At 46.9% G+C, this 24,319-nt stretch overlaps 7 protein-coding genes across 9 annotated transcripts; 2 read left to right on the forward strand and 5 right to left on the reverse strand.

Annotated features, from left to right (window-relative positions):
• Positions 1-47: 47 nt before the first annotated feature.
• Positions 48-3,305, reverse strand: LOC6607484 (cytoplasmic aconitate hydratase). Its single transcript, XM_032723635.1, has 7 exons — positions 3,211-3,305; positions 3,058-3,150; positions 2,817-2,986; positions 2,026-2,755; positions 1,864-1,964; positions 1,029-1,800; positions 48-970 (listed from the first exon to the last, which is right to left on the reverse strand). The coding sequence occupies exons 1-7, from the start codon at positions 3,221-3,223 to the stop codon at positions 141-143; spliced, it is 2,709 nt and encodes a 902-aa protein (XP_032579526.1). The 5' UTR covers positions 3,224-3,305; the 3' UTR covers positions 48-140.
• A 268-nt stretch (positions 3,306-3,573) lies between these two features.
• On the reverse strand, positions 3,574-5,087 carry LOC6607485 (E3 ubiquitin-protein ligase Rnf220). Its single transcript, XM_002032218.2, has one exon. The coding sequence runs from the start codon at positions 4,954-4,956 to the stop codon at positions 3,766-3,768; it is 1,191 nt and encodes a 396-aa protein (XP_002032254.1). The 5' UTR covers positions 4,957-5,087; the 3' UTR covers positions 3,574-3,765.
• A 620-nt stretch (positions 5,088-5,707) lies between these two features.
• LOC6607487 (transmembrane protein 47) lies at positions 5,708-9,999 on the forward strand. Of its 2 annotated transcripts, XM_032723043.1 has the most exons (7): positions 5,708-5,852; positions 7,672-7,955; positions 8,031-8,106; positions 8,175-8,361; positions 8,432-8,581; positions 8,639-8,701; positions 8,767-9,999. In XM_032723043.1, the coding sequence occupies exons 3-7, from the start codon at positions 8,056-8,058 to the stop codon at positions 8,925-8,927; spliced, it is 612 nt and encodes a 203-aa protein (XP_032578934.1). In that variant the 5' UTR covers positions 5,708-5,852; positions 7,672-7,955; positions 8,031-8,055; the 3' UTR covers positions 8,928-9,999. The 2 variants fall into 2 exon arrangements, with proteins under 2 accessions (XP_032578934.1, XP_002032256.2); XM_002032220.2 differs by lacking the exon at positions 7,672-7,955 and having other exon boundaries at positions 5,725-6,245.
• An 803-nt stretch (positions 10,000-10,802) lies between these two features.
• Positions 10,803-12,580, reverse strand: LOC6607488 (mitogen-activated protein kinase kinase kinase 7). 2 transcript variants are annotated; one of them, XM_002032221.2, is made up of 5 exons: positions 12,473-12,580; positions 12,107-12,406; positions 11,620-11,799; positions 11,421-11,556; positions 10,803-11,362 (listed from the first exon to the last, which is right to left on the reverse strand). In XM_002032221.2, exons 1-5 carry the CDS (start codon positions 12,521-12,523, stop codon positions 11,184-11,186), a joined length of 846 nt encoding a protein of 281 aa, XP_002032257.2. In that variant the 5' UTR covers positions 12,524-12,580; the 3' UTR covers positions 10,803-11,183. The 2 variants fall into 2 exon arrangements, with proteins under 2 accessions (XP_002032257.2, XP_032578933.1); XM_032723042.1 differs by lacking the exon at positions 12,473-12,580 and having other exon boundaries at positions 11,620-11,857; positions 12,107-12,184.
• A 119-nt stretch (positions 12,581-12,699) lies between these two features.
• LOC6621093 (endoribonuclease Dcr-1) lies at positions 12,700-19,805 on the reverse strand. The gene is made up of 4 exons (XM_032723040.1): positions 17,089-19,805; positions 15,428-17,036; positions 13,275-15,370; positions 12,700-13,212 (listed from the first exon to the last, which is right to left on the reverse strand). The coding sequence occupies exons 1-4, from the start codon at positions 19,720-19,722 to the stop codon at positions 12,802-12,804; spliced, it is 6,750 nt and encodes a 2,249-aa protein (XP_032578931.1). The 5' UTR covers positions 19,723-19,805; the 3' UTR covers positions 12,700-12,801.
• Positions 19,806-19,852: 47 nt separating this feature from the next.
• On the forward strand, positions 19,853-21,725 carry LOC6621888. The gene is made up of 4 exons (XM_032723041.1): positions 19,853-20,799; positions 20,857-21,462; positions 21,520-21,573; positions 21,632-21,725. The coding sequence occupies exons 1-4, from the start codon at positions 19,996-19,998 to the stop codon at positions 21,701-21,703; spliced, it is 1,536 nt and encodes a 511-aa protein (XP_032578932.1). The 5' UTR covers positions 19,853-19,995; the 3' UTR covers positions 21,704-21,725.
• LOC6607491 (protein vreteno) lies at positions 21,658-24,316 on the reverse strand. The gene is made up of 6 exons (XM_002032224.2): positions 23,932-24,316; positions 23,458-23,868; positions 22,576-23,392; positions 22,329-22,513; positions 22,077-22,270; positions 21,658-22,022 (listed from the first exon to the last, which is right to left on the reverse strand). Exons 1-6 carry the CDS (start codon positions 24,240-24,242, stop codon positions 21,865-21,867), a joined length of 2,076 nt encoding a protein of 691 aa, XP_002032260.1. The 5' UTR covers positions 24,243-24,316; the 3' UTR covers positions 21,658-21,864.
• Between the last annotated feature and the right edge of the window lie 3 nt (positions 24,317-24,319).

Here is a 24,319-nt window from a genome sequence, read left to right on the forward strand (position 1 = left end):
TAAAATATAAATTATTTCAAATATTTGTTTTTGTAATAAGGATCATCTCGCAGATGAATGTCAAATTTTATTTCCCATCACATAATAACAATAAAAAGTCGCCTAGAAATGCATATGGAATATAAAAGTCAACGAACTAACTAATCCAGCATTTTGCGTATCATATAGTTCAAAATGCCGCCGTTCTTGTAGTACGTTATGTCCACCTCGGTGTCGAAACGCAAGGTGGTCTCAAAGACATTGCCATCAGCATCGACCTGAATCCTCTGGCCGGGCTTAAGTTCACCCTCGGGCAGGACAATGTTGTACACTTCCCTGCCACTCAGTTTCAGGGTATCGGCGCTCTGGCCAGGCAAGAACTGCAGCGGAATGATGCCCATGCCCACCAGATTGGAGCGGTGAATGCGCTCGTACGATTCAGCAATCACAGCCTTAATGCCCAGCAGGAATGGCCCCTTGGCGGCCCAATCACGTGAGCTGCCACTGCCGTAGTCCTTGCCCACGACCAGAACCAAAGGTGTTCCTTCGCTCGCATACCGTTCCGCGGCATCGAAGATGTCCATTTCCTCGCCACTGGGCACGTGCAGGGTACTGGGTCCCGTCTTGGATGCCAGTTTGTTGACCAGACGTATGTTGGCAAAAGTTCCGCGTGCCATCACCGCATCATTGCCACGTCTAGATCCATACGAATTGAAGTCGCGCGGCGTTAGTCCCCTTTCCGACAAATAGCGCGCTGCCGGTGACTTTCGTGCAATGGAGCCGGCTGGCGAGATGTGATCGGTGGTCACTGAATCACCGAGAAGCAGCAGACAGCGAGCCTTCTCGATACCTTTAAGTTTGGGCAGCGCACGAGTCATGCCCTCGAAGAATGGTGGCAGTTTGATGTACGTTGATATTCCACTCCATGGATACAACTTGCTATCAGACACCTCCAACGTTTGCCAGTCCCTGGATCCCAGTTGAATTTTGCCTGTAATAGCGGACAGTTAGAATTGAGCTCCGGAAAGTTCTTGGCCAGCTATACTCACTGTACACCTCCTGGAACATGGCGGGAATGACGTGCTTATGCTCTACCTCCTGAATCTCACTGCGCGTTGGCCAGATATCGCGCAGGAACACCTCCTTGCCGTTGGCATCCACGCCCAGCGGTTCGATCTCGAAATCAATATCCACACGGCCGGCAATCGCGTAAGCAATCACCAGCAGCGGACTGGCCAGATAATTGGCCCTGGTATTGGGATGGATGCGACCCTCGAAATTGCGGTTTCCCGACAGGACGCCACAGCAAACCAGACCGTTCTTCTCGATGGTGTTCACTACGTTCTCATCGAGCGGGCCCGAGTTGCCAATGCAGGTCATGCAGCCATAGCCCACAATGTCGAAGCCCAGCTGCTCCAGATAGGGAATCACACCGGATTCCCTCAGATAGTAGGTAACCACGCCAGATCCTGGTGACAATGAGGTCTTAATATACGGCAGAATCCTCAAGCCCTTCTGCACAGCATTCTTGGCCAGCAGACCAGCGCCCAACATCACCGAGGGATTCGAAGTGTTCGTGCACGAGGTGATGGCGGCAATCACAACAGATCCATGACCTATCTTATAGCTCTTTCCATCGTCCCATTGGAATTCACCGCTGGCAGCCAGGGCACTCGGAGGTATGGCAAATCCCTTGAAACCGACAGGACTTATGAGGCACGACTTGAAGTCTTCGCACATGCTGGAAACTGAAACGCGATCGTGCGGTCGCTTGGGCCCCGAAACCGAGGTCACCACGGTGGATAAGTCCAGAGTTACAGACTGCAAGTTAAAAAAGTGATTCATTTGTATGTCTTTGCATTGGAAAAACAGAATCCCACTCACCTCCGTGTATTGGGGATCCTGATCCTCAAGAGAATAGTCACGAAGTTGTCGAGTGGCCTTCAAATACTTCCGGATAATATCGATTTTCTTCTCGGAGCGATCTAATATCCAAATCCATGGATATAAAGTAATAAATTTAGATAATGTTTAAGATTGACTCACTGGTTTGGCGCATGTAACTCAGGGTGTTTTCATCGATTGGGAAGTAACCCACAGTGGCTCCGTATTCCGGACACATGTTGCTGATTGTGGCGCGATCCGCAATGCTGAGCTCTGCCACTCCGGGGCCGTAGAACTCCACGAACTTGCCGACGACACCTAGCTGACGTAAATGCTTGGTAATGGTCAGCACCAGATCGGTGGATGTGGCCAGCGGGCCCATTTTGCCCTCCAGCCTATAGCCAATCACCTCTGGCAGCAGCATGGAAATGGACTGGCCCAACATCACGGCCTCCGCCTCGATGCCGCCAACACCCCAGCCGAGAACACCCAATCCATTGATCATTGTGGTGTGGGAGTCTGTGCCCACAACGCTATCCGGATAAAGCATCTTAGATCCGTCCGCTGAACTGTCGCTTTCGAAAACCACTCGGGCCAGGTACTCCAGGTTAACCTGGTGCACAATGCCAGAGCCGGGTGGCACAATTAGCATATTGTCAAAAGCGCGGGCTCCCCATTTGAGGAAGGTGAATCGCTCCTTGTTGCGCTGGAACTCCAGTGACTCGTTCTTGGTCAATGCGTCCGAGGAGCGAACGAAATCAACCTGGACGGAATGGTCGATGACCAGGTCGGCGGGACAGATGGGATTGATTTTCTCAGGATTGCCGCCCAGCTCGCGAACAGCATCCCGCATGGCAGCGAAATCCACGACGGCGGGAACGCCAGTGAAGTCCTGAAAGCAGGGAATATCTTAAGAAATTACATACAAGCATCATCTACGACTGGATCCTCACCTGCAATATAACACGAGCAGGCTTGAAGGAGACCTCCACATCGCTACTTCCCTGTTTCAGCGATGGAGTCCATCCCAGGATGCTCTGCACATCCTTCTCCAGCACTTGGAAGTTGTCGCAGTTGCGCACCGCTGATTCCAGCAGAACGCGAATGGAAAAGGGCAGTGAATCTGTGGGGGGGTTAATAATATTCATAAAGATAACAACAATAATTATAACGAACAACAAAAACAATACTTACCATATTTGCTGTCGATGGAGGGCAGATCAAAATACTTGTAGACGTTGCCGTCCTGTGTGAATGACTCCTGGAACTGGACAAAGGGATTGGCGCCTGCAAGGAAGACAGGATTAGCTTACAGTTCAAATGCTCCTTTTCGCAATTAAATCCCACCGGAGCCGGACATTGTGGAAAAATTGAACAGAAGACCAAGCAATGTGATATAGAGATGGGCGCGTGAGGAACTGCTACGAGGTGCTCATCACTAACGCAAACATTATATTATCGATAACTGAACATCAAAACAAGCCGGTACACAGTAAAAAAATTTATTAATTACTTCATATAAAATATACTTATAAATTATAGGTATATAATTATTTATTAATGAATCGAAAAATAAAATTTGAAATTAATATTGGATTGGTTGCTTTTTTATTTTAGTTCAAAATAAGGAATGTAAAATAACTCGTGTGCATGTCTTTAAACGCTTTTCCTTTCCTACATGCTAATTTCATTAAATAAACTTAAATATTAATTATGTTTTCTGCGGTTTATTGCAATAGTTACATGGTAGGCTTATTGTAATGTCACGTATTATATTCGGTATTTGTAATCTATATAAATAATATGTATAGGGGATTATCATCTACAGCTGCGTTGGTATGCAAAGCCTGTTTTATGGCGCAAGCAATTTGGCAGCGGGGATAACAAGTCTGTGATGGACGACTACAGGTAGATTCGTCGCAGGTCCTTCGGCGTGGTGATCGAATTGCACTGCGGGCACAGCTTTCGCGCGCCGAGCGTCTGCAGCCAGCACTGCTCGCAGTGGACGTGCCAGCAGGACACGGAGATGGCGGGATTCTTGTAGTCGTCGATGCAGATCAGGCACTTGTACTTGCCCTGCGCCTGCTTCTCGTAGAGCCGCAGCTTGGCCTTCAGCGATTCGATGATCTGCTGCTGGTTTTGGGAGGTGGATCGCGTGGAACGCGACGTGGATGGCTCCTCGCTGGCTGGTGGAGCCTCCACGTTGCTAGTGCTGGCAGTCTCTTGCTCGGTGGCTTCGCTGGAATGGTTGGGCTTGGGTCCATCGCTGGAGGATATAAGTCGGCGCACGTAGCTGGTAACATCAGCCTCGGACACATTTCCTGTGTCTTCGTTGACCAGTGGGATCACATCGCCCTCGCCATACTGCGTAGGACCATAGATGTGAGTGTCATCCTCGTCCACGTTGAGATCCTCGTCCTCGTCGTCCTGCGCCTGCTGACTGCCATTGTATTTGATCGTCTGGCCCAGGCCCAGGGCGGAATAGCCTCCCTGCACAAGAGTGGACACGCGAATGCGCTTCTGTCCCGCCCACTCGTACTCTTCGTACTCCTCGCTGTCCTCCGAGTCCTCACTTGAATGCCGCTCCCCATTGGCCTGACCATTGCGGCGGCTCTGGCGCAGGCACTGATTTACATGCTCTTGGATGTTGGACTGCGGAAAGTTGTGGTTGCACACGGGACAGGTGGGTTGGCTCGATTCGGCAGCAGCTACAGACGGAGTTGCCGCTGGAGGCGGAGCAGCTGCTGTCGTAGGATTTGCAGTTGCTGGTGGGGCAGGAGAAGCCGGACGCTTCCTGGTGCGTTGGCGCTGACGGGCCTGCCGATTGCGCTGCACCCGCTGGAACACGCTCCACGGTTGTCTGCCCCCCGATCCCGAACCGGATTCCTCGGACGCGCTTCCTCCGCTAGCTGGGGTCGGTGGAGTGACAGCGCTAATGGGATTGTGCAATCGCTCCATCTCCACTTGGCAGTGATCGGCCACCTGACTGCGCTTGATCTTCACGTCGCATGTGGGACAGATCACGTCGTCGTCGCTGTTGCTGCTCAAGTGCTGAGCGAAGTTCTCGCCGTTGGACACCGTGTCCGTGGCCATCGATTCGTCGGGTCCACCGCGGACTCTTAAGGGTAAACGAAGTTAAAAGATTCTATAGTCGGATTTTGTTTTGTTCGATAATCTGTCCAAGCCACGCGACGCCGATTTCTTGCGTTCCCTTACAGTGGAAAACGGTCACACTGATTTCGGCATTTTTTTCGTGTCGGTGCAAGTGGTCGTTGCGATATACATCGTAAAATCGTTAAAAAAGCGCCAACTACATTGATTATTAAATATAATAAATAAAAATAGTAAAATAATAAACTAATAAATAGAATTTTGTTCACTTAAAAATATTCTTATAATAATTGATTATTTTTTGTTTGAATTCCGTGTTAATCAAGTTTAACAGTTGGAAAACTTCAGGGTTTGTATTTGACATTTCAACGACTCTTTTGACCTTAATAAAATAACATTTTTTACAATAAAATAATAATAATAATAAACGTACTGATTTCCTAATATTTACTTTACTCTGATTGGTCTTTCTTAATACAGCAAGATATAAATATTATCAGATAGCATTGTTTACATGCCCGATATAGCATTTGACAGATAGTGTCGCTATCGCTGTTAGGAAATTTTTACAAGTCACAGCCCCCGCTTTAATAAAAGTATAAACGTCGGAAATGTAAGTTTTTTTTAATTTACTTACTTCGTTGAATTAAATAATTTGTCGGTAAATGTAAGTTAACTGATAGTTGCATGACACTTATCGCTATCGAGAAATGCTCAGTCAAAACGATAGTATCGAGACAACATCGATTTAAGTTCCAGCTCTATGAGGGAAGCAAAACATTATTATTTTCGTCGTTTTTATTTTTTGATTATATAGAAAAGTCAGTGGTCGAGGAACATGTGAAAGTGGAAAAGCGACAGAGCTTTTCAAGCAGAGTGTAAGTGCACATAGGTTGAACCCAAAAGCGACGCATATTTTTGCGAAAGTGCAAAGCAGACGGCGAGAGTGTGAAAAGGCAGCGAAAAGAGAATAGAGAAAAAATATAGCAGCCAGTTTCTCGTGGGCGTGAGTGTGTGTGCGTGTGCCATATTGTTAAATAAGGCAGATATAGTAAAACAAACGCAGAAAGAACAGCAACAACAATGCATCAGCAGTACCAACAGCAACAGCAACAACAACAACAGCAGGGTAACCTTGTTGGCTACAACAACAAAATGAACGTCTTGCCCAATTACACGCTCAGCGGAATGAGCTCCTTTGATGCCGAATCGCTGCCAGATTATTCAGAATTTGATTCCGAATCGGTAACCCTGGACTATTACAAGGAAAGGTATATTCCTGAACTCAAACAGATCGCATTTTGTTTTGCTTCCGTTCTTTCGCATAGCACACAACACACACACATAGAAACATACGTGTATAGAAATTCCCTCGCCCTTGCCATTGTTGTTTTGCATTTGGCCGTTTGCCCCAATTTTGCCTGTCGTTACCGTTACGTTCTATATAGAAATTAACCGTTATGATCCTGTTGCCATGCCACTCACCCGCACACACACACACACACACACACACACACACACACACACACACACACACACACACACACACACACAAAGTCGGTACTCGTTCATCTGAGAAATGTGTTTTTGTTTTTATTCCACATTTCTAGCCGCTATATGTAAAACTATATTTATCTCCGTCTGGCCCGTCGGGATATGTTAGACGAAACATCTACTTACACAAACATATGCATCTTTGTTTGCGTATCTGTATCTTGAAGATATTAAAATTGGCAGGGAATCGTGCGAATTAGGCGTACTATGCAGTTTTAACGAATTTTTGATACACTTCCTCTTTGTGGACAACTAGTAAGCAAGTCCGATATAAGATATTTTATATATGTAAATATATTGTTCAAATCAAAGACACTAGAATATTATTCTAGTGTCTTTGGTTCAAATGCTGATCTATGTTTTTTTACAAATGTACATAATATGTCAAAAGTCTGACAAATTCTATTGTACAGACAGTTAGGGTATAACAATGGAATGCGAGTGGATAATTAGCATGTCGGTATTTCCAGCATTGAAAATGCTTAGTAGCAGTCCGCCTTGCAGCATAATTTATGTGGGGACTGCACCTCATCACCCCAGCTTCCGTCTTTTGTCATTTAGCCCCAATACGCCCCCCAATGAACACTGAAATATTCCGTCGCGTTTTTGTCTGGCACAATAGAGCGATTTCAATTTAAACAATCCCAAACTCATTCAACTGTAGCAACGCATTGTTCTGTAAATTGCGTCAGTTAATCCCTGGCATACATACTACATTGATGTCTACAATTGTGGTCAAAACAGTATGGCTTAAAGTTTATTCTGCTCTCAACCAAATTCTGATCGTTTTTTTGTAGCATATCAATGTTATTAATGTGTAATTAAATTTAAAGTTTAATAGTTGTTGTTTATTACACATGATAATAGAATGATAGTAGTTAAGAGCCTAAAAATTTGAGCACTACTGTAGGTTTAATTGTCGCGTTGATGCAGTTCGATTGGAATAAACCCCATAATAGTTAGCCCATTGTTTTTGTCGATGTTGTTGCTCGAGTTGTTTTTGCATGTTGCTGCTGCTTAACTGCCTTGATGTAAACAAACATGTTGTACGAACCATGTGCGCCAGTCGCTCTAATCGAATGTCACCAATTTCTCTATTTCCCGTCCCGCTAACAAACAAATCCCCCCCTTTTGGCAATACAGATGTTGAACGGGCTGCTTCCGCCAGCAATTTGAAATTGAAAACGCATTGGATAAACCTCAGCGCGCAAACCAAAAGCAATAAAACGCCAATTGAAGCATTTATATTAGATTGTTAAAGCCAACCGGCGTAGCATTTACTTGCCTGCCCCAAAAAAGTAAAAAAAAAAAGAGAAAAGAAACCCTTCCAACATCCCACTAAGCAAAACTAACCAAGAAACGCATTGAAACGCATTCCAATTAGTATCTGCGGGCAGCACATTGCCTGCATATACATAGTCGATAAGGTGAGTTTGGCTGGCCTGATAAGCCGGTAAAAATACTCCTTCCCCCGCAATTAATCACAATTATCATGCACGCAGTGTTCTACGTCCACCAGCGGAGAAAATGGCGCCGACCACGACGATTGAGACCATCACAATCACGAGGCCGCTGAAGGTATGCATTTGGCCTAAAGTTTCGGAAACGTTTTCAGATTGCACCGACTGATTTCTCTGCCCTCATAGGTGATTGCATTTATCTGCGGCGTCATCGTGGTGGCCCTCATGATTATGGCACTGGCGTCCACAGATTGGTTAATGGCCTCGGACTGGCGGCAAGGTCTCTTTGTGCACTGCATCGAGGATGATTCGGTGGCGCCGCTGCCATTCAATATCCAGGATCCGCCAGGATGCTACTGGACCCGCGATGTCGGTATGTATTGCATGGAGAAACAGCAATCTTAAGCTCGAATTTGACATACAATTCGTATAATGTCCCTCAGGTTACATTAAGGCCACAGCCGCTCTCTGCATCATCACGCTGATAACGGACGTCATTGCCACAGTACTGACAGGTCTGGGCCTCCGGACGCAGAACCATAATCTAAAGTATAAGTTCTACCGTATAGCAGTATTGGTGATGCTTGTATCCTGTGAGTAACTAGCTGAACGTATGTCAGAATCACATGTTGAATATTACTTTTTCGCAGTGCTGGCCGTATTGTCCGCCTTGATCGTATATCCAGTATGCTTTGCCGGCGAACTAACCATGGGTATGATAGCCTGAAATCTTGATGATGAACTTCCCACTGACTTGTATCTCCATTTAATGTTATAGCCAATCGGCGAGTCTGGGAATTTGGCTGGGCCTATGGCGTCGGCTGGGGTGCGGCCATCTTCCTGTTTGGGGCCGTTGTCCTTCTGCTCTGCGACAAGGAGTCGGAGGAGATCTACTATAAGGAAAGAAAAATCGTACATGAAAACCAAATGCGCGCCTAGGCAAGGCCGCACGACCTGCCTGACGTCGTTCTGTAGAATAAGTATATAGCAACCAACCGACAACACACAAAGACACATAGATTTCGATTTAAATCAGACTCAAGAACAGAAGCAATTTGCAGCTAAGCGAATGTGTTACAATTATGATTGTGTATATCATGACCATTTCAAACCAAAAATCCGTAGCCATCTTACACCCCAGCCCCCACCCAATATCTTATAGTACTCGGCATTTGTTTAGATGACGTTTCCCCAATGAGTTTATTTTGCGTTCGTTCGTTTCGAAAGGTAATCGTAGACAAGCCACAAACACACGACCCACATCTATCATGTAGTCAGTCAGTCAGTCACATGTATGTACGTCTAGGAATTCTGAAAGTTAATCGCATTAACCAAAAACCCCTACATATATACAATTGCATGCCACATGAGTTCCGCAGCATTGTAGGCAACTTTTAGAGCTTGCTTTTCCGTAGAAAACTGAGAGCAGGTGCCAGTTGAAATTAGACCTCTTACAATATTGTACTCATACTCGTACACAGCTACATATACATAGCAATGTGTACTCCCCATGTATCTCAATCCTAATCGTGAGCAGAATCCAAATTAGAATTTGTATATGAACGTAATCGAGAGACTAGATGTAACCACGACATATAAAGCCACAATGTCAGCCACATTGTCATTGTCAACGTTTCATGCCGATTACGCTTTCAAAACATTTGTTCTCCATTTGTGCTCCATATGTATATCCGTTTCGAATATTATGAATTATGTGTTTGTCCCAGTGTATTGTGCGACACACAACACCAATTGTACTCGAATATATGTGTTGCTCTTTTACCTTTTGTAAAATAGTTTTACCAAACAGTCCAGTACTCAGCTTGTACTTGAACTAATGTCCCCGAGCCGTTCAGTTATTGTTTAAGCCGACTTTTAAGTGTAATCATTCGTTTGTAAACTCCTATTTTGTAATAATTTATTGACACCTGTGTTCTTACCACAACCGAAAACATATCACACGCAGCAATAAAACGTTTTTGACACCTTTTGTTAACACTTTAAGACCATATATATTTTTCTTTTTTTTTGTTGCATTTTTTGCATACACGATAGGTTTGTTTAAGTTGTAAGCCAGCATAAGGTATGAGTATTGGCGATATCGCAACAACTATAACTAAGCCATCCTTTTTCCATAATTCAACGTTATCTCTGGATTTGTTAGTTTATCAGCAAATCATTCGAATTCGTCCATCACATCTCGCAATCAGAACATCTTTATGTTTCGTTCGTTTTCGTTTTTAATGAGAAGATTTTGATTCAACGCCGAAATGAAGCGAAGCAAATGCAACCAAAATTAAATGCGACCTAAATTACAACAATACAAAGGGAATATATATGCTTGAACATCCATATATCCATATATATATGAAGACATTGAACAAATCGTAGGCAGGAACGTGCGGTGAAAAAAGACGAAACGAAAACAATTATAGCGAGTATAAAGACGACAATTATACCAAAACCAATTGAATTAATTAAACTATGCTTACATACACGCATGTTTAAATATATATATAGTTATATATATAAGTTTAAAGTATGTAACAATTAATGCAATTAAAAAAAATCCAAACGGAATAAGTAAGAAAGCAACCTATAACTAACGAAACAATTATACTCCAAAAAACGAAACTCTACGAAACGTTACAGTTTTCCATTGTGTAACTAACCAACACATGAGCGAGGATCATTTTGTTTTAACAAGCAAGCAAAATATATATACAAACACATATGAATATATTTATTAAAAGCGTTTTAAAATTTAATTTTTTAAATTTACATTCGATAGAAGAAAAACGAGAAAAACCAAACATCACCAGATTAAGTAACATTATCAGTAACAAACGTATTGCTAGTGATCCATATACTGTAAAACATATGCCTAGATCATATTTTATAAAGTCCCTATATGCATACCTAATACCTAATACCTATACCCGCATCTAACGAAAATAACGAACTATGTACTTCCGCAAATTATTCTGCAGTTCACTGGATATAGCCTTGAATTGAATATTTGGCGCTCCACAACCCAAAAAGCATCTAACCCACCCACCCAACCTATCCGCATAATCCGTACAGCATCCCGTACAATGTAAATACTTCAGGAGAGTTTTCAAGAAAATAAAATAGTGTTTAACGTTCACAACGATATCTGTTTTTAATAGCGAACGTAAAAGGGTGGAATTAGTTCTATGAGTAAAAATCCAGCGGTGGAATGTGTCCCGCCTGACTTAGGATTCTTCCCGTGCTTTGGGAAATCAGTTCCATGGAAAATCTTTTCCTGATATCCGGGTCCCAACAAGCACTCAGAAGAGCGACTATATCCGCGGGGCAGCCAGCCATAATGTAACTTAAATCCGGTCTTTCGCCTGAAATCATTAGATCATTACATAATAATAATAATAATATCGAGCAATAATGTCTCGCCTTCATTTATAGCCATGTACAGTTCAAAAAGGGTATTATATTGCTCAAATGGCTCCTTGCGCGACAATATTTCCCAAAAGGTAATTGCCCAACTGTACACATCGCACTTTTCATCGGGTTTGTTGCCTTGTAGAACCTTTTAAAAGCCGTTTGATTATTATTCGATTGGATTCGAAATCAAACTACAACTACTCTTTACCTCTGGCGCTTTGTATCTGCAGGTGCCCGCATTGCACGATATCGATTGCGATAGATCCACAACAGTTCCAAAGTCGCAGATCTTCAGTTTGAGTCCCTTCTCGCAGAGCAGTGTATTGAGTGGTTTTATATCGCGATGAATGACTGCTTTCGGCTGCATGCCATGCAGATAAGCTATGCCCTATGAAACCGTTGTATTATTGGGCACAAAAGCTAAGCGCTTCTTTCAACCAAAGACACTAGAATAACAAGATACGATTTTTTTGCAAAGAGAGCTCCAGGCTCTCTTGAATTTGTGCTCAAGAGCGAGAGAGCGGAGAGCTCTGCAGCTCTACGCATACAGTGACAGCCGACAACTGTATGTGTGCACACACGTATGCTCATGCATTGTAAATTTGATGTTATTTTCGATCAATTGGCACCATTGCATTGTTCTAGTGTCTGCTTCTAGTATCATCATCACCATATCATGCCACACCATACCATACCTGAGCGATCTGATGCGCCCAGTTGAAGGCGTGGGCATGCGAGTAACTTGGCTTGCTTTCCGCATGCAGAAAACTGGACAGAGATCCACCGTCTACGAGCTCCATCAGCAGCAGGGCGCATCCCTCGTGCCTCGATGTGCCGTAGAGCTGAACTATGTTGACATGGCTGGCCTTTGTCAGCTGGTAGATCTCCCTTTCAATCTTTTTGTCCTCACATCCCTCGCGAATTCTCTTCAGCGCGATCTCTCGATTTCTCCAGATCGCCTTATACACGCTGCCATAAAATCCGGTGCCTATAAGCTGCAATGCAATTGCACTTTGTAATTATAATGCCATCCCAACCAGATGGCCGTGGATAATCATCACCTCTTTTGTCTGGATCTCCTCATAGGGAACACCCTCTACTGTAGCGGCCATAGCTTATCAAATGGCAAATTCTCACTAAGTTTAATTCGCGAAAAGTTAGGCATGTTAGGCATTAGCTTATCTTCGACTTTCGTTTGATGACGATTTCTTATCTTATCAACATCGATTTCCTCTGAAATAATACCTCATAATGCAAGGTATAAAACAAGATAGGGAACTCTGCACAGTTATTCGACATATACAATCTATTTAAGATTTGTTAATTAAAGTTCTTATGTCTAAAAAAATTATCATTAAATCTAATGAAACACGACTGCAGCGATGACTTCTTAGTCCTTTTTGGCTATCAAGCCCTGCTTTTTGAGCTGGCGCAATGCGCATTTGGCCGCCGTGCACTTGGCAATGCGATAGTTGCGCCCGATGCCACGGAAGGTTCCTTTGCAGAAGACATCCACGGTAACGCGCACCCGTCGCCCATCCGCCAGCTTCTCGGGTTTGCCGAACTTGGCCGTTTCCGGCTCCAGCTCGAGCAGCTCCCGAATAGGCGATTTTGGCACTGAGTTGCTGAACTGCTCGATCTCCGGGCTCATCATGTTGCTATATACGTGCCACACCACGTCCAGCGACATGTTTGAGTCGAGGAAAATGGCACCTGCGATCGACTCGAAAACGTCGCCCAATGCCTTGGGCACCTCAACGTCCTCGGCATCATCGCACTCCTCCTCGGACAATAAGTAGTACTGAAAGCAAGTAGAGTAGTTTAATTAGATACCGTATTGTCGGTGACTTTCTGTTAACCCACCTCCTCACTGATGCTGTGTCCATTCTCCTGCTGGATCCGCACGAAACGGTCAATCACATCGTTAAGGCCCGGCGAGAGGTGCCGGAAGAACTTGTGGAAGCCATGACGAACAGCCAGGGAGGCGAATATAGTGTTATTCACCAGTGCTGACCGCAAATCCGTTAATGCGCCTGGAGAATGCTGGCGGGGATCTTCGTATAAATGCCGCGTAATGAGGTAATCTAGAACAGCATCGCCCAGGAACTCCAAACGCTGATAGCAATCCGTCAATCGATTGGGCGTGTAACTGGCATGTGTCATGGCTTGCAGCAGGTACGACCGATCCCGGAACTTGTATCCCAAACTCTCCTCAAACTCCTCAAAGCCGCTTAGTAACTGGTCCAGCTCCTCCGTAGCGTTTGGAGCAAAGTGCAGCAGTGGACTACGCGGCGTGGGCCATGCACCGTAAACGGTAACCACATTTTCGGCGTTCGGTTTGGTGCTACCGGGTATTCGTTGCTCCTGGTTACCCGCGTCCAGCTGCCTGGTGATAGGGAGCACTCTCACGCCCAACCAGGCCATAAAGAGTAGTGCCCCTCGTGGTCCGCACTCAATGAGATAGGCTCCAATGAGGGCTTCGACGCAATCGGCAATGGACTTATCCGGAATGCTGTGTTGCGAAACAAGGTTGTAGGGAATAAAACAGCTGAAATCATTGCAGCTGTCATTGGAGTCGTCAAGTTGTCCATTTTGTACACCCCCATTCTGCTCCAAGCCCAGGGCATCGGCTTTTTCGCGAACCATCTCGCAGATTTGCACGCTGCTTAGGTTCTTGATGTCTAGCAGATCGGCCAGCTTCCAATGGTGAGTGGGGATCTTCGCCTCGATGAGCGCCTTCTCCAGCTCCTTTGGCACATAGTAGCAGGGTGGCAGCCAATTGTCGTGCGGCTCGAATTTAGTGGCTATCATATATTCACCCAGTCTCTTGCGTCTGCCCAGGCGATAGAGATTGAGGTTGGCAACCTGCTTGGAGCGCAGGTGACTTAGCTTTCCCTCGTGCACATTCTCGTAGGTGATGTACAAGTAGGTGGTAATGGCATACTTCAGAAAGGAATCTCCAATTGTCTCCAGTCGCTCCAGATTGATGCCATCGTTAGCATTGGACATTGTGAGGGCTTGCAAAATGATGCTGGGACTGGGTCCAGGATGGCCCACTAGATCCGGTTGTCGATCGAAACTGAATCCAGCTGGTAATATGGCTGATGATATGGCCTTCGTGGGAGTAGGTGGCTGAATTTCCATTCGTTCGTATTGCAGTTTCAGTTGCTTTTCATCCAAGTTCAGCCGATGATGATCATTGTAGTTGTCAAAACTATCTCCACATCCCATTACGCTGTAGGTCTCCTGCTCATGGCGCGCTACCCAATCTCCATTCAGCTCCACTAAATCCGACAGCAGAAGTTCTCGCCTATCACCCAGCTTTTCGGCCAGCACATCCTCATTTACATACGGAAGCAGCTGCTTCAATAGCTCCATCATCGAAACCTTTGCAACCTGAGCCTCAGCGGCATCACTTCTTTTTAGAACCAACTGCTGGTCGTGCGGCACCAACATGCCGCCGGATTCTATTTCCGTTTTGAGCTTAGCTATGGATTCTTCATATCTTATAGTGGGAGGTTCCTTCTGGTCCCCATGCTCAAAATTGAATCCGATGAGCAGGTTCTTTGTCTCCTGGTACTGCCGTTCGTTAGCATTGGTAGCCTGGATGATGGACAGCTGCTTCTGGCGCTTTTCCACTTCCTGCGCGGTTTCGATGGTCTCCGCCTCGTTCTTGGAGGTGAACGCAATGCGTCCCGCATCGATATCATCTGCCACATCGTCGTCGTCCGAACTGTAGTTGTGATGCATGTAATTGAGCGGACCTGCGTTATCGTCGTCGTCATAGCTGGACCCCAGCGAATTGTCCGAGTCATAATAGTTAAATGTGGGCTTTGCCGTACCCTTTCCTTTGCCCTTGCCACCCTGCTTATTCTGACTGCTCTTTGGACCCTTGAAGACACCTTCGTCATTGCTTACATCCCAAAATGTGGGCGAACCGTAGCGCGTTTGCTGATCACCTGTAAGATTTATTAAAGATTATTTTTGATCCTTAGCAAGGGATTTAAATAACTTACAGAACTTAACGTTTGCCGGTAAAACTGGAAGATGGAAGGCGTCATCCTCGTCGTCGTCTTCTTGGTTAAAACTAGCTATATCGTCGGCCATATCGTTTGACCATGTGCCTATCTCAATGAAGTCATCAGCCTCTTGCAGCTTCTCTTCCCCCTCAATGATTAGTTCGATAGCACTTTTCTCAACCTTATCGTCTTTTGAATCCTTATCTAGTTGGGTCTCCTCATTAATCGGCTTCTTCTCAACTTCAACTAAGTCTTGGCCATTAATAGTATCATCCTTAAGGGACTCCTTTTGTTTGGACTCCCGCGATTTCTTGAGCACCTCCGATAAACTCCACCCAAAGTCCAGCATGGGCCACTCGAAATCCTCATCTTCGATCTGTTGCCTTCCCAGCCCCAGATCCGCAGAAACCTGTTTCCGAATATCGTCGGCCAACAGAAGCCCATTAATGCGGTATAGGATGCAGGGCAGACACACGGCAGTTCGCCACAAGGAGGCGGGGAATGGATGCACAGTGCAGAGCTCTGGCACAAGAATCTGCTTCTGCTCGAGATTCTCGCGCTTTGCCCGCTTTGTCTCCTCCGAACTAGTGGGCAGAGCAACGCCCTTGCGATTAACGTATCGCGGAGTGAGGAAGTTTAACCGCGCACTGGTGTGATCCACATCCAATAGCGGCTGCGAGGCATTCTGTATGGTCAGACCATACTTGACGAGGTAGTAGTGCTTGAACGTGCGGTAGTTGTCACCAGGGAAGCAGCTGAGTGGGGATAGATGTGGACATATCTCCGCCACATAGAAATACTGCGGTTGATCCTGGTTGCGATACCACGGCATAACGACGGCATCCTGGAAGCGTTGGGCATCAAACGGCTGCGCCTGGCGCTCCTCATCGGGCACTGCCCGTGGCATTGTATTTCCATTGGCTTGGATCAGCTCCAGGAACTGCCAGTCGATGTGCTTGCCGCCAGCTGGTGACTTCACAGTGGGCACAATGAATACACAATTCTCCGTGGAGTCCGGATCAAAGAGCATTAGAAACTTTTGCAAACGCAGTACATTGGTGAACGTGTAGTTTAAAAATCCGTTGATGCAGACTATTTGTTCGCTAGTTAGAATCACGCGCTCCTTAGCCAACTCCAGGGAAACCTTCACCTCACCGGAACGCGTGAATATCGAGAAAGCACTCAGCTTGGGTATCCGTTTGGTGGTTAGGATGCCGAATCCCTGCTGCGCATCTTCGGGCGGATAAATCTTGCGTCCCCGCGTGTTTTGCTCTTCGGGAATCGGACATTGGAGCGTCAGTTGGATAAAGTACAAATAGCATGGTGCTCCGGCAACTGGACGGCAATCGCAAAATTCGGATGCAATGCGTTTGTAATAGTACTGACGCCGCTTCGTTGTTCCCGGACGAGGTTCATCGCTTAGCTGCACAATCTGCTCGTCCTCTGGCTCCAGTTCAAAGCACTCCCAGTCCGGCTCCAGGGCGCGAAATCCCTCCTTGCCGATAGGCTGCAACTGATCGTCTAACTCACCGATCCTGTGCAGTTCCACGCAAGCCTGCAAGGCAGCCAGTCGGCGGGCCAATGTTTGCGTTGGCATCGGAAGACCCTAAAGAAGAGTATTTGACAAATCTTAAGTAATTTGTATTACAAGAACTTACCACAATGTCATGCTTCAATGGCGAGTTGATGGGCAGTCGGAGTGTGTACTGAAACAGGGTCACTCCAGCCCTTTCGCTTTTGGTGCAGCGCCACAAAGCCGTCAACTTGGTGAACGTGTCGCTGGGCAGTCGGGCGCAGTACTTGTTGACCAAAGCTATAGCAGAACCCAGATCCACGGAGGCACCTGTGAGCAGGTGCGGCTTGGGTCGGTACGCGGCCAGGCAGGCACTAAAACGTTCCGCCTCGCTCTGCTCCTGCTCCGGCGGCTCGGTGTTGGCGCACTTGGATAGCAGCATCTGCTCGATTTCGCGATACTGTGCCATTTGGTGCACCAAGTCCTTGGTGGTGCTGGCTAAACTTTGAGCAGTATCGATTTCGGCTGTGGAATCACTTGTGTCTTGTGGCTCCGTTAAAGAGCTCAGCTCGCACTGGAAGCGTCTGGACTTTTGTTCTGTACTGCTCTCGCTTGGAGACGTGTTACTCATGCTGACGGCTTCGTCGCTGGAGTTGCTTGTATCCAGCTGCACTGCGGCTGGCGATTCGTCCTGGATCTCCTGTAGCTTAATGTCGCACGCTGTCGGTGGTTGTTTACTGAACACTTCGGGGTTGAGGATCTTCACGGTTCCGCGTGCCGTGCCAAAAGTATAGGGATCCGAGCCGGACGAGTTTGGCATCGCTGAGTCATCAGAGTCGCTGTCCGCCTCTGTAGTATCACCAGTCCCGCAAATATACTGATGACTCCGATCGGTCAGCTGAACTGACTCTACAGTTGGACTTTTATAACTCGGAGCCACGAGGATGACATGGTAGGCTGGAGCAGCACGGGCTCGACCTTTGCACTGAACGTAACTGCGATATGTAGTGGGCGGATCCCAGCGCACAACCAAATTGCACTTGGGCACATCGATACCCTCTTCCAGCACCGAAGTGCCGATCAGGACATTGCAGTCGTGCATGCGGAAACGCTTTAGCACCTCTTCCTGCCTCCGGTGCTCCATCTCAGCCTCTTTGGGCTCTGTGGTGGGATCTGCCACCCGGTCCGTGGTGTACTGGCAGCGTAGGAACTTGAGATCGGGATCACGCCTGCCAATCTCCGCCAAAAGCTCAAAGAGCACGCGAGCCGTGTGGTTCTGGTTGCAGTAAATCAGTGCGCAGAGCGTGTCGCTGCCATCATTATGATCCCGGTGGTGGCGCCGTGTGTACACTCGTCTACGAGATCGTGGTTGTGCAGTGTTGGCACCAGAGCTAGGTTTCGTCTTCGCTTGAGCGGGAGTATTAGTAGGGGCCACTCGAGCGGCGCTTCTGTTCGTCTGCCTGTCCTCTGTCGTGTGCAGAATTTGCTCAAGATTGGCCACCAGGGCTCGTATCTCCGTCGGCGGTTGGTCCAATTGATCCACCATTCGACACTTGCTTTCCAGCGTATGAGATAACCGATTGAAGTCCGCCTGATCCACCTGATGCCGCATCCTGCGCAGTCCGTCCGCTTGGGTGTGAACCTCTTCTGGCTTGAAGCACCTCAGTGTCTGCAACAGACGTCGCACCTTGGGGCTGGAATAGCGCTCGATGGTCTGGCGTGAATCGTTGCCATTACCCAAATGGCGCTGGAATGCGTGTTCGCAGAGGGAGTGCAGTTGGATAAGGGCCGTACTCACTAGGCAGTAGAGCAAGTAGTGACGTTCGTGCGGCGTCTTTACCTTTAACTTCTCATTGCTTTGGTAAAAGTGATGGGCAGCTCGCTGCGTGCACCAAGGACCCATCTCGTGCAGCACGACCAGTAATGAGTTGATGACGTTCAGGGGGTCCACCTTGGGATCGGGTATATCTTTCAGTTCGTCCATAAACTGGTCTGTGCCATATATCTCGTAGGGATCGTAGCGGTGGTCCAATAAAAAGGACTTGTGAGTGTTGAGCACATCGGCAAGCACCAGGGACAGTTCGTCCATCTCGAAGGGGGCGCACTGTACGATGTATTCGTGCGGTCGGGAACAGTACCGCAACACGGTGACAATATCACTGGCCGTCTCGATCCGGCAAAGCACACTCTGCTCCAGGGTGGCCAGCATAGCGCTCAGTTGCTGCAGCTCACATCCGGCGCTGTGCAGCGGTCCAGCGAGTCCGAGAATCCGTGGTCTGTCCGCCGGTGGTGCTGTCATGATGTGATTCTCGAACAGAGGCCTTATCCTCTGATAAACGGCGCTGTCGTGACAATCTTCCAGCACAATCAGTTCGATGCTGCTCAGCAGCAGATCGCGAGTTTCGAGCAGATAAAAAAATCCCTCTGGCCGTAGGATGGAAACGTGATAGTCCGTCCAGCAATGATCAAAGGGAATCTGCATGTCCGGCTGCTCCTGCCACACCCGCAGGTCAGTCAAGTGGGTGAGCATCGTGTAGATGGAGCATGGCTCCGTGCTGGTGCCAACCTCGCAACTGAGATAGACACTGACACGACCATGTCGACGTGCTCGACGCGACAGCTCCTGGAGCAGCTTGAGGGCTATGAACTCCTTGGAACTGCGATGGCCCAGGCAGATAATCGTGTTCCGCTCGTAGGCGGAGGCCAGCAGCTCCACCTGAAAGTCGCGCGGCGTGAACACCGTGGTGTGCAGGTTGTTGTCGCACCAGTGGAACGCCATCGTGGCTGAGGGGATTCACAAAAACACCACTGCCTCTGCGTGATTTCTATCAGAAAATCGTCCAGAGCCGGCTACTAGCAGAATGACAGTGTGACCAGGGTTCGGAATACCCTTCGCAGTTCACTTCCTTGGTCACACTTCCAGGTGGCTTGAAAATAGATTGCGCCTTGTATTTATATTTTGTTTATAGCAAAAGTTGTTAAAATAACTTATGTATTTCCGGTGAACTATACAGCCCATGTGCACCTGGTAATCCTCTTCTTGACAACCATAATGCGGCGTTCCAAAGCTCCTTCCATGCGCCGCGCTGCAAAGCGAGGGAGTGAAGCAGCACCTTCCAAAGAGGAACCACAGTCACCCTGCTCCTGGCCCAAAAACAATCTACCGAGCGAATGGGGCACACCAGCGGGCACCCAAAGCCTGAGACCTCGAGAATTCAGGGCGAACGAGAATCCCCTTAAAGATAGCCGCATCTTCCATGTGCTCTGGCGTAATCAGACCACCAAAAAGCACAAAACGTGGACTGGCAACGGAACGCTGGTGGTCACCGGATCCGTAGTAACATTGAAGGATGACACCGGCAAGGTTGTGGACACCATGACTTACTTTAAGCAACAGCAACTCAAGGAGAACGATCAGCTAGAAGTGGGCAGCAAGGATGTCGAGGTACAGGAGGAGATTAAAACCGTGGAGGAATGCTTTACCCAGCGCCAGTTGGAAATAGCCAACTGGTGCCAGAAAATAGATGCCCAGAATGGTTGTGCAGACACATCGCCACCTCCTGCTGATAGTGCAACGTTTAGGTCTCATCTGCTCAAGAAGATCAAGCGCGAGGCGGATGCACTTGCTCCATCGCATTTGGAAATTAGCCAACATAAAGAAAAAGAAAATGTATCTTATGCAGCCCCCGATTCCAGCACTTCGATGGAGAAGATAATGTATGGACAAAACACTTTGAAGATAGAAAATCCTCCCAAGGAGTTCACCCAGTCGGAATATCTGTGTCTACTTACTCCAGCTGAATTGCAGAAAAAAATATTACTCTTTGTTTCTGAATATGCACAAACTACCAAAACAGTAAGATAGATTCAGACCATTTACAACCATAAACAAATCAACAAATTTATATTTCAGGGATCGTCTATGTTGAAGAAAATTTTCCAAATTGTCTGTGATCATCCTGTGCTCCTAAAAACTTTGGGCAAGAATCCAGAGTTTAAAGAAATAATGGATGTACTGGACGCCATACTGCCGCCCTGGCCAAGCATGGGACTTTACGACTCCGCCAAGTTCGAGTTTCTACACGTGATGCTGGATCACTTAGTGGCGGAGCGAGGCGAGAAATGCTGCATCTTGGCAAACAGTGAGGATTGCCTCACCCTGGTCAGGGGATACTGCGAGAGTTATAGTTTAGACCATGCGCAGCTAGATGATCCCCAAAAAGTGAACTTATTTAATTCTCTTGCCGATGGAGAACCAATGGTTGGTTTGATTTTGACCAGTGACTTGTCGGCGCTTCGAGCTCTTCGCTGCAAGCATCTAATTATTTATAATCACAATGCCTGGGAGCATGCCAACCAACTGCTGACCGTTGGAGCAATGGACACCAAAATATACACACTCATCACAGCCGGAGGTTCTCCGGAGGAGTTGCAGTTCTATGGGCAAATGACTCGAAGTTCAGATGATTCTCTGGAGCTTGAGAATTACCGAAGCCAGCTTATACCGAGCGCAAGTAATGTGAGTACTTCGAATTCTTATCATAAGTAAACCACCTATTGCATTGATAACCTATAGGATCTGTCAGACTGGACCAAAAATGAGCCACCTTTTGACTGTGTTTTCTTTGAGGTGAGATTTTTATTACACTTTACCAACTTCAAATGCGTATATCCATGTGACTTTACAGGAAACTGCTATATCGGATAGCCTGGATTGTATTCAACTGGTTTATTCAAGAAAAGTGAGAGTAAAAACTTAAACAAACAAAACCTTAACTTCAACTTCAACTCAGGAATATAAATGGAAACAAAATTATTTTGTTTAACTAAATGCTAAGCAGTTGAGTTAACCTGGAAGATTTGTCCTTTCTTTGGCCATAATTAGTTCTCACGTATTTCGCGCGAGCAACGTTTTGAGAATTTAGTCCAAACTTAAGAGCTCCTTCAGCTTTTCAATGCGAGTGGAGTAGCTATTTGTTTCCTCATCGAAAGTGATTTCGTTGCAGGTGATGACGGTTCCAATGGGATAATTTTTATCCAGCCATTTGATCTGGTCATCGGTGGGCTTCTCAGGCACACCTACGAAAAGCGAGTCATATAAATAATATAATTATCCTTGGAGTGCCTACTTACCAATCAAATCCAGCTGTGTGGTCATTATTGGGTAGATAAACTGCGGCGGATAGGGACGTATGTCGGTGACATGGGTTGGCACTATGTTTCCGTAGTCAATGAACAAAATGCTGGGATAACCATCGCCTATTAACTCCACAGAGAGACCTCGACGCCATTTGCCTTCGTACTTAGCTATGCAAAGCTCATTTATCCTAAATAAAAGAGGAAGTTAGTCAAATGGGCAAAAGAAAGTAAAGAAAGTAACTTTACGACGGTGCGTAGATTGCGCACTTGGCAATCTTTTCGCCATACTCCTGTATGTCTCGCTGCATTTTGGTGACTTCGTAAGCCAAATCTATGGGGGTGCAGTAGATAAAGCCGCAGTTGAGGAATGTGTTGTCCATTACCACTACATTTATGTTCTTTCCAAAGTGCAAGGGAATGTATGGAAGGAACTGAAACCAAATAAATGCATTACAAATGACAACTTGGTGTTTTTTTTTAAGTTCTGGCTTACGTCCTCTTTGTATCCCAGGTCCGACACAGACGGCTCCACGGGAGTTAGGATGGTCTTGAAAAGACGGTTGAGGCTCCTATTAATATCGATCTCGGTCATCACCACGACCTGCATGCCCTTGCTGATATCGTACTCACGGGACGAGTACTTGATATTGAAGATTAGGGACTGGTCGAGTTCGTACATGACTTCCCTTATGTTGGGGCCCACAAAGCGCCTGGGAACTCCGCGTAATTTAACGGCTACGGGATAGCAGGCCAAACCAGATAAATACGAACTGCATTCATACAGACTTTCTAGCTGCGTGACTTCAACACTTCCGAAATCAATGCACACTACATAGATATCCTTGGTATCATCCACGTTTAGCACCATGGCGCGCGACATATGTCCCTCGAACTTGTAGAGCACAATTTGTCCGCAGACTGGCGTACTTTGCAGTTTGGAGGCATCTTTGCCCAGCATCATTACCTCCGTGAGAACTGTGTAATACGCGATGTCAATCCGAATGTCCGCCGAGCGCACATAGACCACGTTAGTTTGCTCGAATGCAGTAATTCTCACTTTAGATCCGGACGGTGGCAAGCCGGGTTTGGGGTACTTCCGGCCCACCTTTTCGTCAAGGTTAAGTATCTCACCCTTGCCGCAAGCTTGCTTATGCTGCTCTGCCACATCGGCGAAACAGGAGGCATCGCAGATAGGCATTTTGCACAGCTTGCAGAAAGTGTCTGTCCAGTTTTGGCAAACCACGCACTTGCTGACGCCGTCTTCCAGCAGGCTTTTAGTTTTATCCTCTTTGGGGACAGCAACCGTTGACCTAAGTGGTGCAGAAACTATACTCGTTAGCTAATCAGGAGCAGGTGACCAGGTGGATATACTAACAAAGGAATCGTTCTGCCGGAACGAAAGTGCAGAACAACCTGCGGGATCCTGGTCTCATCCTTAAGCTTGTAGATATCATGGCGCTCCAGGGCGAACTCGTACTTGACATTGAGATAGCGTTGGCTGGGGTCGTTGGTGGCCAACAATGAACCGCTTTTGTAATCCTCTTTGGTGACCAGCGGTGGCCGGAAGAGCTCCGGATGCTTTTGTCCTCCGGTCGAGATGGGAACCTCTCTGTTGCGATTCACTGGCGTACGTTCGGTGGCCGAAATTGCTGGGCCCGGTGTTTGCATTGGCTCAGTGGAACTCACCGGATCGCTGGTGATTTCCCGCTCCTTTTGCGGGCGACCAGTGATGCACTTGATCAGGTTCGGGTAACGCTGCACCCGCTGTTGCGCCGTCTCCAAGGAACTGGAAAAAGGTTTATACGCTCGAATTATTGAATAACCTGCGAAAGTGATTAAAGAAACCCACGCGATATTTTCGAAGTAGACAAAGTAAACGCGTGACAAGCGGCGGAACTCCATCTCCTTGATGAGCGCCCGCCCAAAGAAGTTGATAAGCATCTTTTCGGTCACATAGGGACTGCTTTTCGGAACCACCAAGTATGGATACTTCGCCTGCCTGGTGGCACGTTGTTCCTTTTCGTCCTTGGGCGGCAGCGGGGCTTCCACGATCAGATTCTGGCCAGACTCGTTAGTGTAACGATTGCTCGCTTGGTCATAGTATTCCCTGGACATCGGATCGAATGCGGACCACTCATCCTGCGAGGATTCGGATTCCATTGCACCTGAGCTTTAAAATTTCACCTGAATTCGAATTGCAAGCGCGTGCTAGTGTGACCGTTTTCTATGCTGTTATG

This window comes from Drosophila sechellia, chromosome 3R (assembly GCF_004382195.2).
Source record: "Drosophila sechellia strain sech25 chromosome 3R, ASM438219v1, whole genome shotgun sequence".
Taxonomy (NCBI): domain Eukaryota; kingdom Metazoa; phylum Arthropoda; class Insecta; order Diptera; family Drosophilidae; genus Drosophila; species Drosophila sechellia.